The sequence below is a fragment of the Perca fluviatilis genome, chromosome 18 (genome assembly GCF_010015445.1).
Source record: "Perca fluviatilis chromosome 18, GENO_Pfluv_1.0, whole genome shotgun sequence".
Lineage (NCBI taxonomy): Eukaryota > Metazoa > Chordata > Actinopteri > Perciformes > Percidae > Perca > Perca fluviatilis.
Window position 1 is genome coordinate 16,883,318 of NC_053129.1, and position 16,584 is coordinate 16,899,901.

The following is a 16,584-nucleotide window of genomic DNA, read 5'->3' on the forward strand; positions in this document are numbered from 1 at the left end:
CACCTTAGCACTATTTCATAAATAATCAAAGCAACCCAAATCGTATTTCAACACCACAAAAGGTATTTATATTCCTGTCTGCGCTTACTGTTTTGTACATCTTTAGCTGTATGTTGGTCTTGAGGCTGAATAGCTTGTCTGAACCAGAGGAGGAGAAGGGTTTGGCGCTGTGTGTGAGGAGGAGAAAATCATTGAAGAGGAAAGCCCACAGCTCCCTGCTGCTTTTGGTTTTGTAAAGCCGACCGCTGTGGAGCAGCTTGCGAGGCCCGAGGCAATTAGTCAGCGAGTCGAAGACCAAGTGCTGAAAGAAAGTAAGGCAATACTGAGGAGAGGAAACTATCAAGTACTATAAATAAAGTAAGTGCTTTAGTGAAAAATGCTCCCTGGGTTTGCTACTGTATGCGTGCATTTGTTTTAATAACAGATAACATCAATTCTGATGTGAGGAAGAAGCACTGAGTTATTCCAGCAGAATCGATCACACTGGCATCCAACATCAAATGCATTGAATGGAGTGTTTACAACGGTACTTTACTGCAGTAATAAAATATCGGCATTTAAAGACTACACATGCCGTCATTAAATTTGATTTGCACCCGTGAATATAAAAACATCATGTCTGGATGTGTTTACCGCTATAGCTCCCTCACACTGCACGTGGCTCTGTATCCACTCCAGCCGGTCTGAGTTCTCCTTCTCCCGGACTCCCTCGTTGACCTGAGAGCACAGCTCCTCGGCCCGCTCCAGAGCTTCTCTCAGTGGGCTGCGGTCCGCGTGACCATCTGGGGTGTTCTCCAGGATCTGACCAACAGGAAGAGGAAAGGAGAGAAACATGGAATCACATACGTAGTGAATATTAGGGGGAAAAAAGTGATGGGTGAGGAATATTGTAATTAGATAAACAGAGAGCATTTTTTTCCACATACGTTCTTTATGAGCAGAGGGTAGCGTGTGATCCTCTGCATGGGCTTGAGGAGGAAGCTGGACAGTGGCATTCCTTTACAGCGGTAGTTAGTGGCTATCTTCTGCTCAAGAGGAGGCGGACAGCGAGAGAGATAAAGATGTATATTTTGTTGTATCTCAGAACCATATGTGCCCTGTCTGTTTTGTCCCTTTGTTTCTACATAACGTTTTTTTTTTTTTTTTTATGTCACTATCCAATATCTACAAGTCGTACCTTGAGGAAGTCTTTAAAGTCAGGCTGGTTGTGGGTTTTGCTCTGAAGCAGGGCAGCGGCGTTGAGCTGGCAGGAGCAGAAGTGGATGTAAGGCTGCATGTGCGCGAGCTCCGAAGCCAACAGATCCCCTATCAGCTGGACCGGCATGTTCTCTCCTTCGGTCTTTTTACGGACCCGCAGCGCCCTGGGACGATGATGATGATGATGCAAAACACGATTTTTGTTACATCTTCATTTGTAGATCAAACTCTTGTTTTACAGTGGACTTTCCTTTAAATCAGGGGTCTTCAACATTTTTTAAGCCAAGGACCCCTTAACTGAAAGAGAGCCTGAGCATGGACTACATATATTGTATAAAACTAAGTTGCATATTAAACTGGGCCTACATTATGTGGAGGGCGGCCTTAAGCCTTTATACATACCTTTTATGCATAGAATACTAAGCTATTAAAATAGCCTAATAATTGCTGTCATGATTTTATTAATCATGTTAAAAATAAATGTGTAACAGTGGATCCTTCTGGGGATCTTAGTGATTACCTTACCTATAGGCCAGTAAGCCTATCATCGTAATATGTTGAATTCATTTTAAGGACTTTTTCATGTTTGAAAAAACATAAACCTAATTTGGAGGCCCCCCTGCATTGACTCTGAGGATCCCAGAGGGGTCCGGACCCCCTGTTGAAGATATCTGCTTTAAATCATTTTTCTCACTGTTCAGTTCCTCCCTTTGGCCCAAAGTAGGGGTGGGAATCACCAGAGGCCTCACGATACAATATCATCACGATACTTATGTCACGATACGATACTATTGCGATTTTAAACATATTGCAATATTCTGCGATATATTGCATTTTTATTACCTTTTTTTCTAACTTCAAAAGTTTCCCAATTTCAAATGATGTCCCCAAAAGGAAACTTTGTCAACATCTTGTTTTATCTAAAAAGATAAATTTCTCTGTTTGTTCACCTCACTTAAATTGTATTGCTGCAAAATGGGATTGTCAAGCAGACAGACTGACCAACACATCATCAGATCGATAATAGATCGATACTTGGCGTCTGTGTATCAATGCAGTATTGCCACAGAAAATACCGCGATACTATGCTGTATTGATTTTTTCCCCCACCCCTAGCGCATAAATGCGGTGTTTGGTACCTACTTGAGTAGTTTGGTGTTGCACATTATCAGCTCCCTCCAGTTAACAAAGATCACTCCCATCTCAGCTTCTGTTAGACGGCCTGACTCAGACATGGGCTTGTAAAAGACCTGCGATGGGAAGAAAAATGAAATACTATAGAAAATATATGTTCAACTGTATGTTTGTGTGTGTGTGTGTGTGTGTGTGTGTGTTTGTCCGTACCTCTAGAACCAGCTCCAAGTCTTCCACGTAGGTCTCCTCAGTCTGGATGAGCTCGTGGATGTAACCCTGCCTCTTCCTCTCCTGAGGCGTCATAGTGTCCAACGTCATCAGGTCAGCACACCCTATAGCACACACACACACACACACACACACCCACACACACACACACACACACACATACACACAGACACACACATGCAAACGGGCAAACATGCACAAAGGCATGCACAAACACACCCACACACACTTTCCTGTCAATCACCAATACAGTGTCTGAGGAAATACAGCACTTTTGTCAAAAACAGCACACACATCAGCGTGTTAAAATCTCCATTTATTATCACTTCTATATCGTATTTACATTTAATGCAGAGACAAGAGTGAGGCACGTTGTAGTTCCAGTACATGAACTTAGGGGACATAGCAGGCTAATGCTAACGCTAAGAACACGGCTACCAAGTACACTAAATTAAAGAATTCAAGAAAAAAAAAATGAAGCACCTTATGATTGCATAGGTGTGAATGAGTAAAGTAGCTAATTCTTGAGGGAAAGAGCAGTGGAAGACTCAGTTGGTAGTCTTTGAGGTTTAAACTTGGCAAAAGTTGGACATAAATGTCAGCAGTGTGGTGTGTCATTATCCCGGAATCTACCGCTGCCAGTTGGTATGCTAATATCTGTGTGTTTTCTTTTGCTGGTGATATCACAGTTCAGTACAGCATGAGTTTCAACCTTCATCGCTTGGAAGCATTAATAAACGGAGGAGTGCATAAGAAGTCAATAATAAAATCACAATTAAATTTTAGTACGAGCAACACGTTAGCAAGCAGCAACCAAGGTTATTGGTGAGTTAAGCAACAGTGAGTCTTCATGTTGGTCCATTTTAGCAAGGTTTAATGTTGTTAGTGCAAGAATGAGTGACCCTGTTAAAAATTATTACAGATTCATAGCCTGATTTAGAAAACTAAATGACTGACGTCATTTACATATTTGTTTTATTATACTGTATAATCAAATTCTTATGATCCATATTTCCATTTATCTTTAGCAAAACTACACATTTCATGCCTTTGTATCAGAGGGAAAAAAATCCTCTAAAACACGTCTAGCTGCCTCTGCCTCGCTCCCCTGGTTAATTAGTTAAAGAAACATCAAGGGGAACGCAGGAAAGGGAGAGAGGGAGGGGGGTAAGGGTGAGTAATAAATGCCTTATAGAAAAAGACAGAGGAGAAAAATTAAATAGGAAAGGGTAAAGGAAGCAAAATAAATTAAAAAAGGGAATCAAAAACAGAGAAGCAAAGAACACCACATCCTAAACGAGTGAGGTGGAAAGCGCAGAGCTCGGCTGTTCTTGCTGGCAGCTGGGCTTCCTGTTGCGACAGGGCATTTCGGATTGGCTCAGACAGAAGGGGGGAGGAAGAGGAGGAGGAGGAGGAGGAGGAGGAGGAGGAGGAGGAGGACACAGAAGAGAAGGAGTAGAGGAGAAAGCCAGCATTACTGTCCTACAGAGGAAAAAAAGAGATGAAGTGGAGGAGCGGGAGGGGGAGGTGAGTGAGATGAAGGAGAGATGGAGAAACATTAATATAGTTTTAATATTAATGCTAGACCCTTACATGCAGGTGCATTAATAATGTATTTCTGGAAATGTAAATGTTGTTACTAATCATATCAGCTGGAGGCATGATAGTAAGTTCTTCCATTTTTTCTTCTTCTCTCTGATGAAGCGCACGCCTTGTGTGTTAGGATTTCATGTTCATTAGAATTTAAATTTAAATTAAAATTTCATTGTGTTTTGTGTCTGCAGCTTAAACAAGTCCATCCTAATTAAACGTCTAGTGTGTTCACTCTTGTTAACAGAGATCCACTGCTGTGGGGAGAACACGCAAGCTATGAATACTAATTCAAACACACAACTCCTGCTTAAAAATGGGCCCTTTTTTTCAATCATCAGACCGGCTATGTGTGAATAAGAAAGTAGAAGTAGAATCACACCCTGTCCAACAGACACACAGGAGCATGCATAGTGGGCACGTGCATTGTACATTATCTCTACCTACCTTATCAATTTCCCAGTGAAAATTAAGCTTCCAAAAATGTGACTGATAAGGAAATATTTGCTCTTCATTTGAAACAAATCAGTGGCTGTTCCCTTTTGTTCTGTGACCCAGTGATTCGTTGGTAAGACATTTTGGGAAATACGCTCATTCACTTTCTTGCAGAGAGCTAGATGAGTCTGCACGCCGAATATAAAACTACAGCAAAAGATGGTTATCTTAGTTTAACATAAAAACAAGGGGAAGCAGCTAGCCTTTCTAGCTAGCCTTGTTGTATTTCTGTTTTTGTAAGGTTAAAGCAAATTAGATATAACATGTTATTTAGTGAGCTTGATAAGTGTTGGTATTTTTATGTACTTAAACAGAGCCAGAGACATTTTCTCCCTGCTTCCTTTCTTTATGCTAAGCTTACTGCCTGCTAGCTCCATTTAACAGACACATTCCTGGCAAGAAGGCATTGAGTGGAACATAGTTTCCAAAATGTTATACTATCCTTTTGATTGAATATCAATTGTTGGTGCAGCCACTTCAGCGCCACTTAAAAGGCAATTTAACAAAGATTATTCTTTTAGTCTTTTGTTAATTTAAGAAGGTGTGACACCCCATTCATGAATTTTCAATAAGCACCACACCCAAAATATGCGGGCATTGAGCCTTTTAAGTGCAGTGGGTTCATGTTCACCATTGACCCCTCAGTGACAGAAACCAACTCTTACCGTCACTCTCTCCATGTTCTGACATGAATAAGGGATCTACTGTACCTGCAGTGAGCCAAGTCAACCAATCAGATTGTCAGCAACAAGAGCGAAGTTTGTTTCTACAGCCGATAAATATGTTCTATCAGTTTGAACAGTCTTATTTTTCCCCCAACAACACTCCCACAATAATTCCAACTCCATGTGTGAATTATTGATTTTCTCTCAAATAATATGACAGAGAAATATTGTCCCTCTGAGGACAAGTTCTTAGGTTTACTCACATTTCTGGCTGGGGTCTGATTCTGTGGTCATCTTGACATAATTGGTGGGCAGCAGGCCGGTGACCCCATTGGCGTCTCCTTTCCACCAGTCAGGGTTGGTCTTGTCCAGGATGCTGATGAGCTGACCCTTGGAGAAGCTCAGCTCATCCCGATTAGCAGCGGTGTAGTCGTACATTGCAATAACTTGGCACACTGAGGGGAGAAAAGGCACAAATGTTTAAGCATGTTGAGATGGTTCAGTTTACTGAATTTTTGCTAGGTCTTCTAGGAATTGCAGTGTTGGTCAGTTGGTCGGTCCACCACTTTGGTTCAGACTGAAATATCTCAACAACTATTGGATGGATTGCCATGAAATTTGGTACAAACATTCATGTCCCCCTCAGGATGAATTGTAATAACATTTCATCTACCACCATCAACAGGTCAAATTATTAAATTGACCTTTCATATTTCATATTTGACCAAATATCTGCAAAACTAAATACATTCCCATCAGTATCAGATGTACTTGGTTTTTAGTGCTAATTAGCAAATGTTTACATGCTAAACTTAAATGGTGACTAAGGTAAACATACCTGCTAAACATCTGCATGTTAGCATTGTCATGCCATTAGCATTTAGCTCACAAAGCATGGCTGTAGACTATTAATCTTGTTAAATGTCATCAATGTTTTGATAATACCGAGACTTTTTAAGGTTTTCTGGAATTATTACTGGACAAAATACAGCATTAATTGGATATTTGGATACAATGCCGTTCAACCCTAAAAATCAAAAAATGACAGAAATGCAATTCCGTATTGTATACACTCATTACAGGTTAGTCGGCCACTGATACAGGGAGTTACAGTAATGTATTTGCATCTAAGTATTTGCACCATACTTGTGAATGCATTCATGCATTATGTTTGTGTAAAATGTCAAGATCAGGGAGTTATTGGCACAGTTGTCAAAGTAATAGTGGTGTAGAAATATCAATGTGTCCGCTGGCCTATATAAGACAGAGGCGATCAGTCATTACGTTCGAAGGGTGTCAGTCATCACCTGGCAGAGGGGAGGGAGAGGACTTGCTGCTGGAGGGGCCGAGGAGCTTGACGTGAGAGGAATGAAACCAGCCTCTCTGCCGCTTCTTGCCTCGAGCCTGGAGGGGAAAAGAGCCAGTGAGAGTAAATCAATCTCCTGCTGGTTCAGTTCTGAATTTTACATCGAGAATTGATTTGATGAATCAATTTTATCGGGCAGAGAGCTGCACCTCCAGAGTCTCAGCAGCGCAAACAAACTATACTTCATTGTAAATCAAGCCAAAGCCTAAAGTCTGTGGAATGACTAAAAGATTGCTGTTCAAGGTCATTCAATCATTTTACTTGTGTCATGTTTTTAATGCTGTTAGCACATGAAATACATGATACATTAAATCTGCCTAAGTGTATCGTGTTGCAGCACATTTTTCTTTAAATCTGTTTATAAAACATTACATCTTTTTCATATTTACATTTTCTCAGCGTCCTTCAAACAGGAAGAAAACACCATCAATGTGGTTATTTAAATATTCTCCATTATGACAGATTACTGATACACATACAGAGCTCCAAGGTGCAATTGATCTTGAACTGCACATCAGCATTAAGAGGTAAATATATAAGACTACTATGACTCTCTTAAGGCCCTTATAGCACTAGAGTGTGGATCGGGCCGCATTTTTCTGTCCGAGCCCGGCCCGCATCCGACAGAGCACTAACCGAGCACGGCCCAAGCCCGACAGGCATTTTAAAGCCCAATTAAAATCTAATTTTTTTCTCATACCAATGACACATGTACGTTTGTAGGAAGGCATTCGGAAATGTCAACAGATGAGCGCATCAGCGCACACGGGGCAACAAGCGCATGTTAACACAGACGCGTACCTACATAATAAGCTTTTTTAAATTTAAAATGTTCAATGCCTTATCTCGCTAATGTGACCGAGCCCAACCCGAACCCAAACATCATTTCTAAATATCTGTCCGAACCGACCCGGTTCGGGTATCCATCCTCTATATAGCATTAATAACTGACCTGCAGTTCCCCGAGCCACCAGCCGGTGGAGTTCTTGGCCAGGACCACGATCAGTTGCCCTGGAGACAGACGCAGCTGATGCATCGTCGGGGTGACAGCGGTGGTGACTGCCTGGGCGATCTCTGTTGACCGAACAGATAAAGCTAAGGATGAATTTAGATCAGGTAAATGTCAAGAGCATTACAGATTTAATCAGCAGACTGTGTGTCTGTGTCTGTATGTATGTGTGTGTGTGTGTGTGTGTGTGTGTGTGTGTGTGTGTGTGTGTGTGTGTGTGTGTGTGTGTGTGTGTGTGTGTGTGTGTGTGTGTGTGTGTGTGCAGTATTTGTGAAAAGCTGTCTCACCAGGCTTTTTGATTGGAGCTCCAGGTTTTGTCGCCTAAATGAATAAAGTTGTAGTAAATTAATGAGTAAAGTAATAATTAAGTAAATTCCATTCAAAATTATGTCACTTGAAAAAATAATAATGTTAGGATGGCTACTAAATGCTAGCTTTTAATTGCTTTCTAGAATCGGTTGTCAAGAAATAACACATGCTTATCACAAGTTTCCAAACTTGCTTATTTTATCTGACTAACGATAAAAAAATGAAAGAAAGGTACGATTGATAAAATGCCTGCTGTTATCCTGCTGACAAATCTTTGCAATATTACTTAGACTAAATATCTATAACATACTTTACACAATAAATAAAATCATAAATTAAACTAATTTGTGTTTCTATTATTACAAACATTTCAGATCTAGGTCAGAAACAGCAAAAACCGTGGTGGTTATAATAATACTTTTTTACTTCACAGCTTGAATCACCTCTGGTTCAACAGGTCTGACATAGTTGGAGGGAAAAACCCCTGTCTGATCCCCGATGCATCCTCGCCACCACTCTCCTTCTCTCTCTGTCACCATGACAACATCTCCCTCAACAAACGTCAGGTCCCCCGCCTCTGGGCTCTCATAAGTGTACAAGGCCACATACTCTGGTTAGGATTAAAATACAAGAGTGAAAGTCAGAGCCACATATCTGACAGTAGGCTTGTCATGATAATATGTATGTGAGACCTTTTTCTCCAGATAAACTACACTTACCCTCTAGCTGAACAGAGTCAGATGTGTCGAATGCATCCACACTAAAATGGGAAAAAACAGTCAATTTACGATCAGCTTAAAGTTAACATCAGAGAGGTGTGTGTGTGTATGCATCTTCTCTCGTGTGTCTACATACTCTGCGTTGCCACCCGTCTCCAAAGTGACATAGGTTTTGGGGAACCATCCCCGTGTCCCGTTGAGCTGTCCCAACCACCAGTCTTCCCTCTGCTGTAGCACGCTGATGACGTCACCCTGTGAGAAGCTCAGCAGCGCAGTGATGACGTCATCCGCGTCAGAGGAGAGGTTGAGGTGAGTTTCTGAGGCGGCTGACCACGAGGAGACGGCTCGAGCCAGCAGAGGGACGGAGGACTGAGGAGTGAGATTAGTAGAGCAGCGAGGTTTCACGTTAGGCACAATGGAGCAAGTCATCTATAAGAAATCAAGGAAACCATCAAATTAGCCTCCCAGCGACTCATCTAGATATAGAGCAGTTTAAAATATCTCTGTTCACCTAACACTTTCTGACCATGAGACCTACTAACACGCATGTTATCTTTTGGGAGATGGGGATCTGTAAATTTCTGTGTGACCCACAGAAAGGCGGAGAGAGAGGAACTCTCAATAGGGAAAAAAAGCTATAAATATACAGCCATGCTGCTGTTGAAGTGTGTGTGTGTGTGTGTGTGTGTGTGTGTGTGTACCCCAGCAAGACCTAGTTAGTTGCCTGCCAAAGCCTGTTTATAGCTCAGATATACAGTGAAGGCAGACATCAATACACCAACAGGAAACCTAGCAAAGTACAAGCCAACATTTGAACTATATTTAAACCTGCATTAAATGTCTTTTTTGGCAGTGCAACAAGCTGTAAACACAACATTGACATATAATCACCTTACAAAGTTGACATGGCAACCTATTAGTAAACAGTTGCTTATTTACACATCCAACAGATACAGAGAAACATTAGCATTCATTCAGAGTCGTATACATATATAAGTCCAATATTCACTCTCCTTTTAGCTCTGTTTTGGTTGCCACCAACTCCTGAGGGAAAAAGCTGTCTCTTTAGCAGCGAAATGCTCCACTATGTTCAGCAGCTACTTGCTAACTTTGACTGTAAGTATATAATAGCTGGAAATTATGTTGACGAGAGCAGTGAAACTGAACCAAAACATTGTTAATATGAAAATATTAATTATAGAAGCTTTAATCTTAATGAACTGGCAGGACAGGGAAGACCTCAAATAATCCAAAAGCTCATGACAAGTACTCTAAAAAACCTTTCTAAAAGATATTATGAGAATGTTTTGTCCTTGTGATGCCTGACAACAGAGAGTATACAGAAAGGATAAAAACAGATTACTCCCATGTTGCTACTGTATGAAACATAGGCCTACAAACTACTCTATCCAGAAAATAAATGCTAATCTCTGAATTGACACAGCAACAAAACAGGGTTTTAATTTGCATCTGGAGTAGGTCACCAAAATGTGTGTCTGTCCATTAGGAAGGAGTTTTCTTTTAAGAAAACTAAGACCCATTTCACCACATGCCACGAGTTAAAAGTAAACACAAGTCGAGCTTTACCTGTGAAGCGTCTGATTGGGCAGGAACAGTGCTGTCACACGCTACCTCTCCATCTGGGACTCTGGGTTAAACAGGAGGGACAAACCATAAGGGAAGGAGCAAACGCAAGAATACAAACAACCCAACAGTACTGTGGCATAAATTACAATGCCCAAGGTGACTGTTACAGAGTAGCAGACAGCACAAAAAGCACACAACTATACTATCTTTAGTGCAGGGGAACTGAAATATCACACAGAAAGTGTCTGTGTTACCCTGTGTTAAGTGGTAATGGCGGCGGACAGGACGATTTTCCAGGCGAAGAAGGGGTTGTCTCAGTAGTAGAGGGGAAAGGACATTTCTCTGCGTAAGTCTGGGGGAACCAGCCCCTTTTTCCACGGTAACTCCCGCACAACCAGCCAGGCTCACCGACGGTCTTCTCATCCACCTGCATCATGGAAAACACAGTTTAATCAAACCAAACAAGGTGTGGATGATAAACATGTTTCCCAACTGCAATTACTGTTACACACCAGTCATACATGACTAGTTATGTTTAGACCTATGGTTTAGACACCTATCACACACCAACTGCTTGTTTCACTGTCCTTTTTACTTGGGCAGATCTTATTTCTGTCCTGCAGTCTTTGCCACCCCATGTCATCATGAGTCATCAAATATTATATTACAAACTAACAAATATTACAGTAAAACTCAACATCTAACTGCCACAAATGCAACATCTACAGTAGCATTAGCTAATTAGCTTACATGTGTGCTAGCTAGCTATAAAGAAGGCTAATGCGATTATAAAAGCAGGTCATGTTTTACACAATAGGAAATAACATGTAAATGTTATGTTAAACGCCTGTTATTTAGTGATATATTTCTCTTCTTACATGTAGCCTACCTATCAAATGTACCTATCAAAAAGTTGTGTATAATGATGTAGCTGAGAGGTGATGCTAATGACAGCTGAGATGTGGTCCACAGTAAACATACTGTATCCCTGACAGAAATAACTAATAATTATGAACAATTCCTATAATCTGTAGTTGTAAATGCATATAGGCCATTTTGACCCACTTATAAAAACTACATTTTCTTAAAAAGCAAGAGGTAAATTTAAAAATAAAAAGGAGAAGAACAAGATTTTTGAAATGCTGATAGGTTTATGCATATAATGGTAAATGTGTGAATATGTGTGTAGTGTGTGTCTCGTACCTCTATGAGGCCGCTTGCATCTATACTCAGCTCATCTGCGTTTCGGGCAACAAACGAGTACAGAGCTCTATACGTGGTCAGCTTGGAGGATCGCTGAGCCACCAACACCGGCTGCTGTCCTCCTCTTTCCTGCTCTTCTTTGGTCCTCCTCTCCTCCTCCTCTTTCTGTTTCCTTTCTTCAACCTCCTCCCTCTTCTTCTTCTCCTCCTCCTCCTCTCTCCTTCTTCTCTCCTCTTCCTGTGCTTTCTCCTGGGCTGTTCGGAGGCGAGCCTGTGCCTCCCTCTCCTCCTCCTCCCTCTGTCTGGCCCTCTGCTCCTCCAGGAGCCTCCTTTGACGCGCCTCCTCTTCCTCCTTCTCTCTCTTCTCCTGCTCTTTTCTCTCCTGCTCTAGCTTCGCCTGTCTGTGGGAAGTAAAAAGCCCGACACAGAAAATGTGTTTTATTGGAAATGAAGGTCACCTAAAATATCTTGAGAAACAAAAGATTCACGTCAAGCATGAGTAATTTGCAGCCCCCATGTTCCCTCACACTCACCTGGCTGCCTCTTCTTCTTCCTCCCTCCTTCTCCTCTCCATTTCCTCCTCCCTGCGCCTCCGCAGCTCTCTAAGTTTCTCCTCTTTGACTCTGTGCAGGTCGTCCAGGACAGCCTGCTGCCTCACCTGCTTCTCCCTCAGCTCCTGATACAGCCACAGAATGTACAATGCATGAGAAAGGCATAAAAGACACAAGCATCAACCAGTTTAAGAATGCAGAAACAGGGTTATGATCAGCCACAAAGCACAACACAACTATATGCAAGCTTTCATTCTGCTCCGACCATAAAACAGCCAATGTATAGGATGCACAGTACTCTACATCACGTGTTGCAAAACTCATCTGTACAAACTACACCTGTTTGGTGCAATAGTACAAATACAATCATTTCCAAACATGCAAAACTGATATAAAAAAAAAGTCCAGAAACTGGCAGCCATTCACAGAAACATGCACATGTGTGTATAGGCCTATATGTATATGCAAAGTTTGCAATTTTCTTTCCAATTTCTAACAGGGAAATCCTGCAGGTTAAGCATTCTGTGTGTGTGCGTGTGTGTGTTACTGTCAGGGTGCATCCTGTTTACACAGAAAACACAGGCTAGAACAAATCCCATGGAAAGAAAAAAAGGAAGACATGGTACCAAAGCTCCATTTAGTGAGTCAAAAGACAAAAAAAGCAAGGATGAGCGAACAGATCGAATCATCTCAAACTGATCTCATTCATCAAACATTGTGGCTAGAGGGAAAACAAGAGGTGAGATGAAAAAAAACCCTCGTAGTAAGGAGTGGTGGTGAAAAAGATTACACAGTGGGAGGTCGAGAGAGAGACACAGAGAGGAAGAAAGATAACCTTGATGAGAAGGAAGAGCTGGCTGAGGCAGGCCAGCAGAGACAGAAGGCCCCGCAGGACACAGTCATCCATATCCCCAAGCTATGAAAGAAACACACCGTGTGATGATGATGGCGGGAGGGAAAGTGGGGAGGAGAATAGAGGAGCGGAGAGAAGGGGATGGACAGAAGGTATAATAATGAAAGGAGGAAAACAGAGGTGAGTTGTAAGACGGATTTAAAAAAAGGAAAGCAGAAAGAAAAGAAGCATCAGAAAAAGAGACGAGATGAACGTAAATTAGTAAGAAAGATGTCCAGGTAGAGGGAAGCAGAGAAAAAGGGACGGAGGAGAAAAAGAAAGGCGTTAAAAGCGTTGAGCTAAACATTTTAACAGACCAAAAGAGAGGGAGCAGGCATTTTGATGCTGCAACTATCAGATTGACCATACATTGTGAGAAGGCATTACATCATACATCACAGGTATTGAATTTTCAGGCTTTCTGCCAGCAAGTGTGTACGTCTGAGTCCGTATGTGTGCAGTAAGGGTTAGGTAACAAGGTTTTCTTTGCCCGAGGGGTGAAGTTACCAAGAGTTACCAAGACCAGCTGAACAAGATTACAGTAGTGTTTTAAGTGTGAAACTCACACTCTTCTATTCCAATAAACCATTGCTGAAGGAAATAAAGAAATACAGCTTCTGGTTTGGAACACTGGTGTAATCCATCATATAGTGTTGCTCTAAAAATACCCAACTGTTTTCTAAAAAAGAGTTAGGGCCTCAAGAGCCAATTATTTTCTGGTTCTTTTTTTGGTTTAGAAAGTACACTTATTTGCTTTCTTGCAGGGAGTCAGATCTAACACTTAAAAACAACGCAAATTAGTATATTTCCCAAAATGTCAAACTATTTCTTTCATGGCAATTTTGAAAAATATGAATGTGAAGACTTAAAAGACCATATGCAAGTTTTAATTGTGTAAATGTGACATATTTGCTAATCTACTTTGAATGTATGTATTTTTTCTTTTTTATGGGAAACTTTCTTATATTGTGTATTTAAGTTAAATCAATACGCCCACATGAATTATTAATAGTTTCAAATAATCGTAGTGTAGCAATGCAGTTTAAACACTGAATGCAAATTGTGATGGATTACACAACTCAAGTCAGCTTCTTGAATCTCATTCCATAGGATAAAAGACAGTAGGTTGGTTGGTTGGGATTGACAGGTGTATTATGCTGCGTTCCAGGCAACCCGTAATCCGTGTTTTCACAACCTTCTCCCCGTGAAAGCGCCCTGGAACGGCAGTCAAACCGTAACTTACTACCCGTGAACTCGTACCAGATCGTTGTACTCCCAGTTACAGTTTTTGACGTCATACACACACACACATAAACAACAACGGCGACACCTGTTGATGCTGTACAGACGCCGGTGATTAACGGTGAGAAATAGAAATAAATAGACATAAATAGGCAACATAAAGTTATTCCGCACATTGTAATCAAAGCAATACACATACGATTGTGTACTACTACAGGTTATGTTTATTAAATGAAGCCCCAAATATGTCGCAGACTAGAAATCGCTAGTATCAGCTAGCGCTAGCTAACATCAACGTTAGGTAGCCGCTAGCTAACGTTAACGTTAGGTCGCATAACCTGAACCCTGCCAACGACACAATGTTTAGCTAGCCAGCTCGTGACTTTGCCTGGAACGCTACCATGTCGTGAGTCGTAACTTGAAGTCGTAACTTACGGGCTAAAAATTGTGTCTGGAACGCAGCATTAATGTATTAACAACTCAGCTCCACCCAGGCACGTCACAATATTTCAAATCTTACATTTTCTGCCTCCAACAAGTGACCAAGATATTGAGAAGTGAAGCTAAACTTCTTCAAAGCTACAACATGTTCCCTACAAAGACCTATGGGTGACAGAACAGACATCAAAGTTTTTCTATAATCTGTGATCTGACCTCATCTGCAGCGGGCTGACGTGGCTCGTCCTGTGCTAATTTGGGTTGGGTTGAATTCAAAAAGTCTAAAAGGGCTAAAAAGGTCTTCAAATATCCTGAATTAGTCTGTGCCGACCGCTGACCTTAAGCTCCTTGTTGTACTGCTCCATTTGGGTCAGTTTGTCTGTGGTCTCCCTCTCCAGAGTGTCCAGCTGGTCCTTCAGTCTCCGGCAATTCACTCCTTTTTCCGCCACACTCCCGGTCATCGAGGTCAGAGTCACCGCTACATGGCAAAGGTCAAAGGTCAGAGTGAGCAAGGGAGAGAATTCAGTGAGCGCTATGATGTCTTTGTGTTGTGCAAGCAGGCGTTTGTTCACCCACAGGAGGGTTTGTTGAGGTTGATGTTTCGCAGCTTCTCGTTCAGCCTCTGTTGTTCTGGGACCAGCTGTAGGAGCTTCCTCTGCCAGTCCTATGGCAAACACAGAGGCATACAAACAGAATGAAAAAAAAAATAAAAACATTCATGGGAATATATATATTTAAGGGGGGGAAGTGAAAGCTAAAGCATTTCTTTAACCTCAAGCTGAAGCTGCAACGTGTTGATCTCTATGATGCGTGCGTCCCTCTTCTGATTGACAAGATCCACCTCTGCCTTCAGGATCCGCCTCTTGCTCTGAGCGTCACGGAGACGGTCTGAGATCTGCTTGTGCTTGTTGCCCTGCGAGACCGGGCACAATTGATATCAGTGTGTGCCCATGCTTTCCTGCTTGTAAGTGCACATTTGTTTTACCGTTAGTGCAGTCTCACCACAGCCTCCAGCTCCAGCTCTAGACTCTTCTTTTTGGCCCTGAGTTGGGATATCTCTTCCTGCTCCCCCTCTCTCCTCCTGCCCAGTTCCTCTCTCTTCCCATGCTCCCACGCCTCCCTCCGTTGGCGCTCCATCTCCTGCTTCGCTGCCTAAAAAACACAAAGGAACATGGTCACCGGACATGGCAATCTAGATGTTCAGCATCTCGCAGGTGAGGCTACTTCTCCCGCTCACCTCCTTCCTCTCCAGCTCTCTCAGCCTCTCCTCCTCCCTCTGTCTCTCCATCTCTCTCTGCCTCTCCAACCGCCTCTCGTCCTCCAGCCTCCTGCGGTTCTCCTGCTCCCTTGCCTCCCTTTCCCTCCTTTCATGAGCCTCCCTCTCCTCCCTCTCTCTCCTGTCCCTTTCCTTTCTCTGCTCTTCCTCCAGAGCCAGTCGGCGTTTCTCCAGCTCGGCGCTGCCTCGCGCAAAGTTTTCCTTCAGCTTGTCCTCGAAGGACACTACGAAGAAGAGACGGGAATGACACAGAGTAAGACCAAAGACTCAAATTTCAACAAAACATACAGTGTGCAGGACATGTCGTACCACTGCTCTTGGTCTTTTGTGCAGGTTCTACCTCTGGTGTGTCTATTACACAGGGAGTTATGTAGGGCCCCGTTCCATTAACAAGCTCACTGGGCTTGATTCCTCCTCTGAAATTAAGAAAAAAAAAAAAAAAGAATCTCTGCGGTTGATGTAATAATGAATGTATTAATGAATCCAGTGAGCGAGTCAATCTGTGTGCGTATCTTACCTGAGAGATGGAGGGACCAGGTCTTGAGGCAGTGTGAGGGGTAGGGGTCGGCCAGTTTTAGCCATGTCCACCAGGTGCATGGCCAGAATGAACTCATCAGCTTGTAGCTGACCGTCCTTATCCACATCTGCCAAGGTCCTATATACGCACAACATAGTAAGTCACAA

At 42.3% G+C, this 16,584-nt stretch overlaps 1 protein-coding gene across 12 annotated transcripts in view; it reads right to left on the bottom strand.

The window, feature by feature from the left end:
• Positions 1 to 16,584, bottom strand: part of itsn2a (intersectin 2a) — a 38,884-nt gene that overhangs the window by 2,523 nt on the left and 19,777 nt on the right. For 3 of the 12 annotated variants that reach the window (XM_039782403.1, XM_039782393.1, XM_039782394.1), the window contains 26 exons: positions 16,418 to 16,555; positions 16,210 to 16,316; positions 15,862 to 16,124; positions 15,627 to 15,776; positions 15,397 to 15,537; positions 15,201 to 15,288; positions 14,963 to 15,102; positions 12,888 to 12,968; positions 12,035 to 12,177; positions 11,503 to 11,902; positions 10,554 to 10,726; positions 10,300 to 10,360; positions 8,849 to 9,141; positions 8,713 to 8,753; positions 8,437 to 8,603; positions 7,972 to 8,005; positions 7,628 to 7,770; positions 6,617 to 6,713; positions 5,573 to 5,764; positions 5,310 to 5,354; positions 2,542 to 2,663; positions 2,341 to 2,447; positions 1,178 to 1,361; positions 927 to 1,025; positions 634 to 801; positions 89 to 301 (listed from right to left, as the gene is read on the bottom strand). In XM_039782403.1, coding sequence (XP_039638337.1) covers positions 89 to 301; positions 634 to 801; positions 927 to 1,025; positions 1,178 to 1,361; positions 2,341 to 2,447; positions 2,542 to 2,663; positions 5,310 to 5,354; positions 5,573 to 5,764; positions 6,617 to 6,713; positions 7,628 to 7,770; positions 7,972 to 8,005; positions 8,437 to 8,603; positions 8,713 to 8,753; positions 8,849 to 9,141; positions 10,300 to 10,360; positions 10,554 to 10,726; positions 11,503 to 11,902; positions 12,035 to 12,177; positions 12,888 to 12,968; positions 14,963 to 15,102; positions 15,201 to 15,288; positions 15,397 to 15,537; positions 15,627 to 15,776; positions 15,862 to 16,124; positions 16,210 to 16,316; positions 16,418 to 16,555 — 3,790 coding nt within the window. The remainder of the gene's footprint in view (positions 1 to 88; positions 302 to 633; positions 802 to 926; positions 1,026 to 1,177; positions 1,362 to 2,340; positions 2,448 to 2,541; positions 2,664 to 5,309; positions 5,355 to 5,572; positions 5,765 to 6,616; positions 6,714 to 7,627; positions 7,771 to 7,971; positions 8,006 to 8,436; positions 8,604 to 8,712; positions 8,754 to 8,848; positions 9,142 to 10,299; positions 10,361 to 10,553; positions 10,727 to 11,502; positions 11,903 to 12,034; positions 12,178 to 12,887; positions 12,969 to 14,962; positions 15,103 to 15,200; positions 15,289 to 15,396; positions 15,538 to 15,626; positions 15,777 to 15,861; positions 16,125 to 16,209; positions 16,317 to 16,417; positions 16,556 to 16,584) is intronic. The other 9 variants (XM_039782397.1, XM_039782395.1, XM_039782401.1 and 6 more) reach the window with 9 other exon arrangements.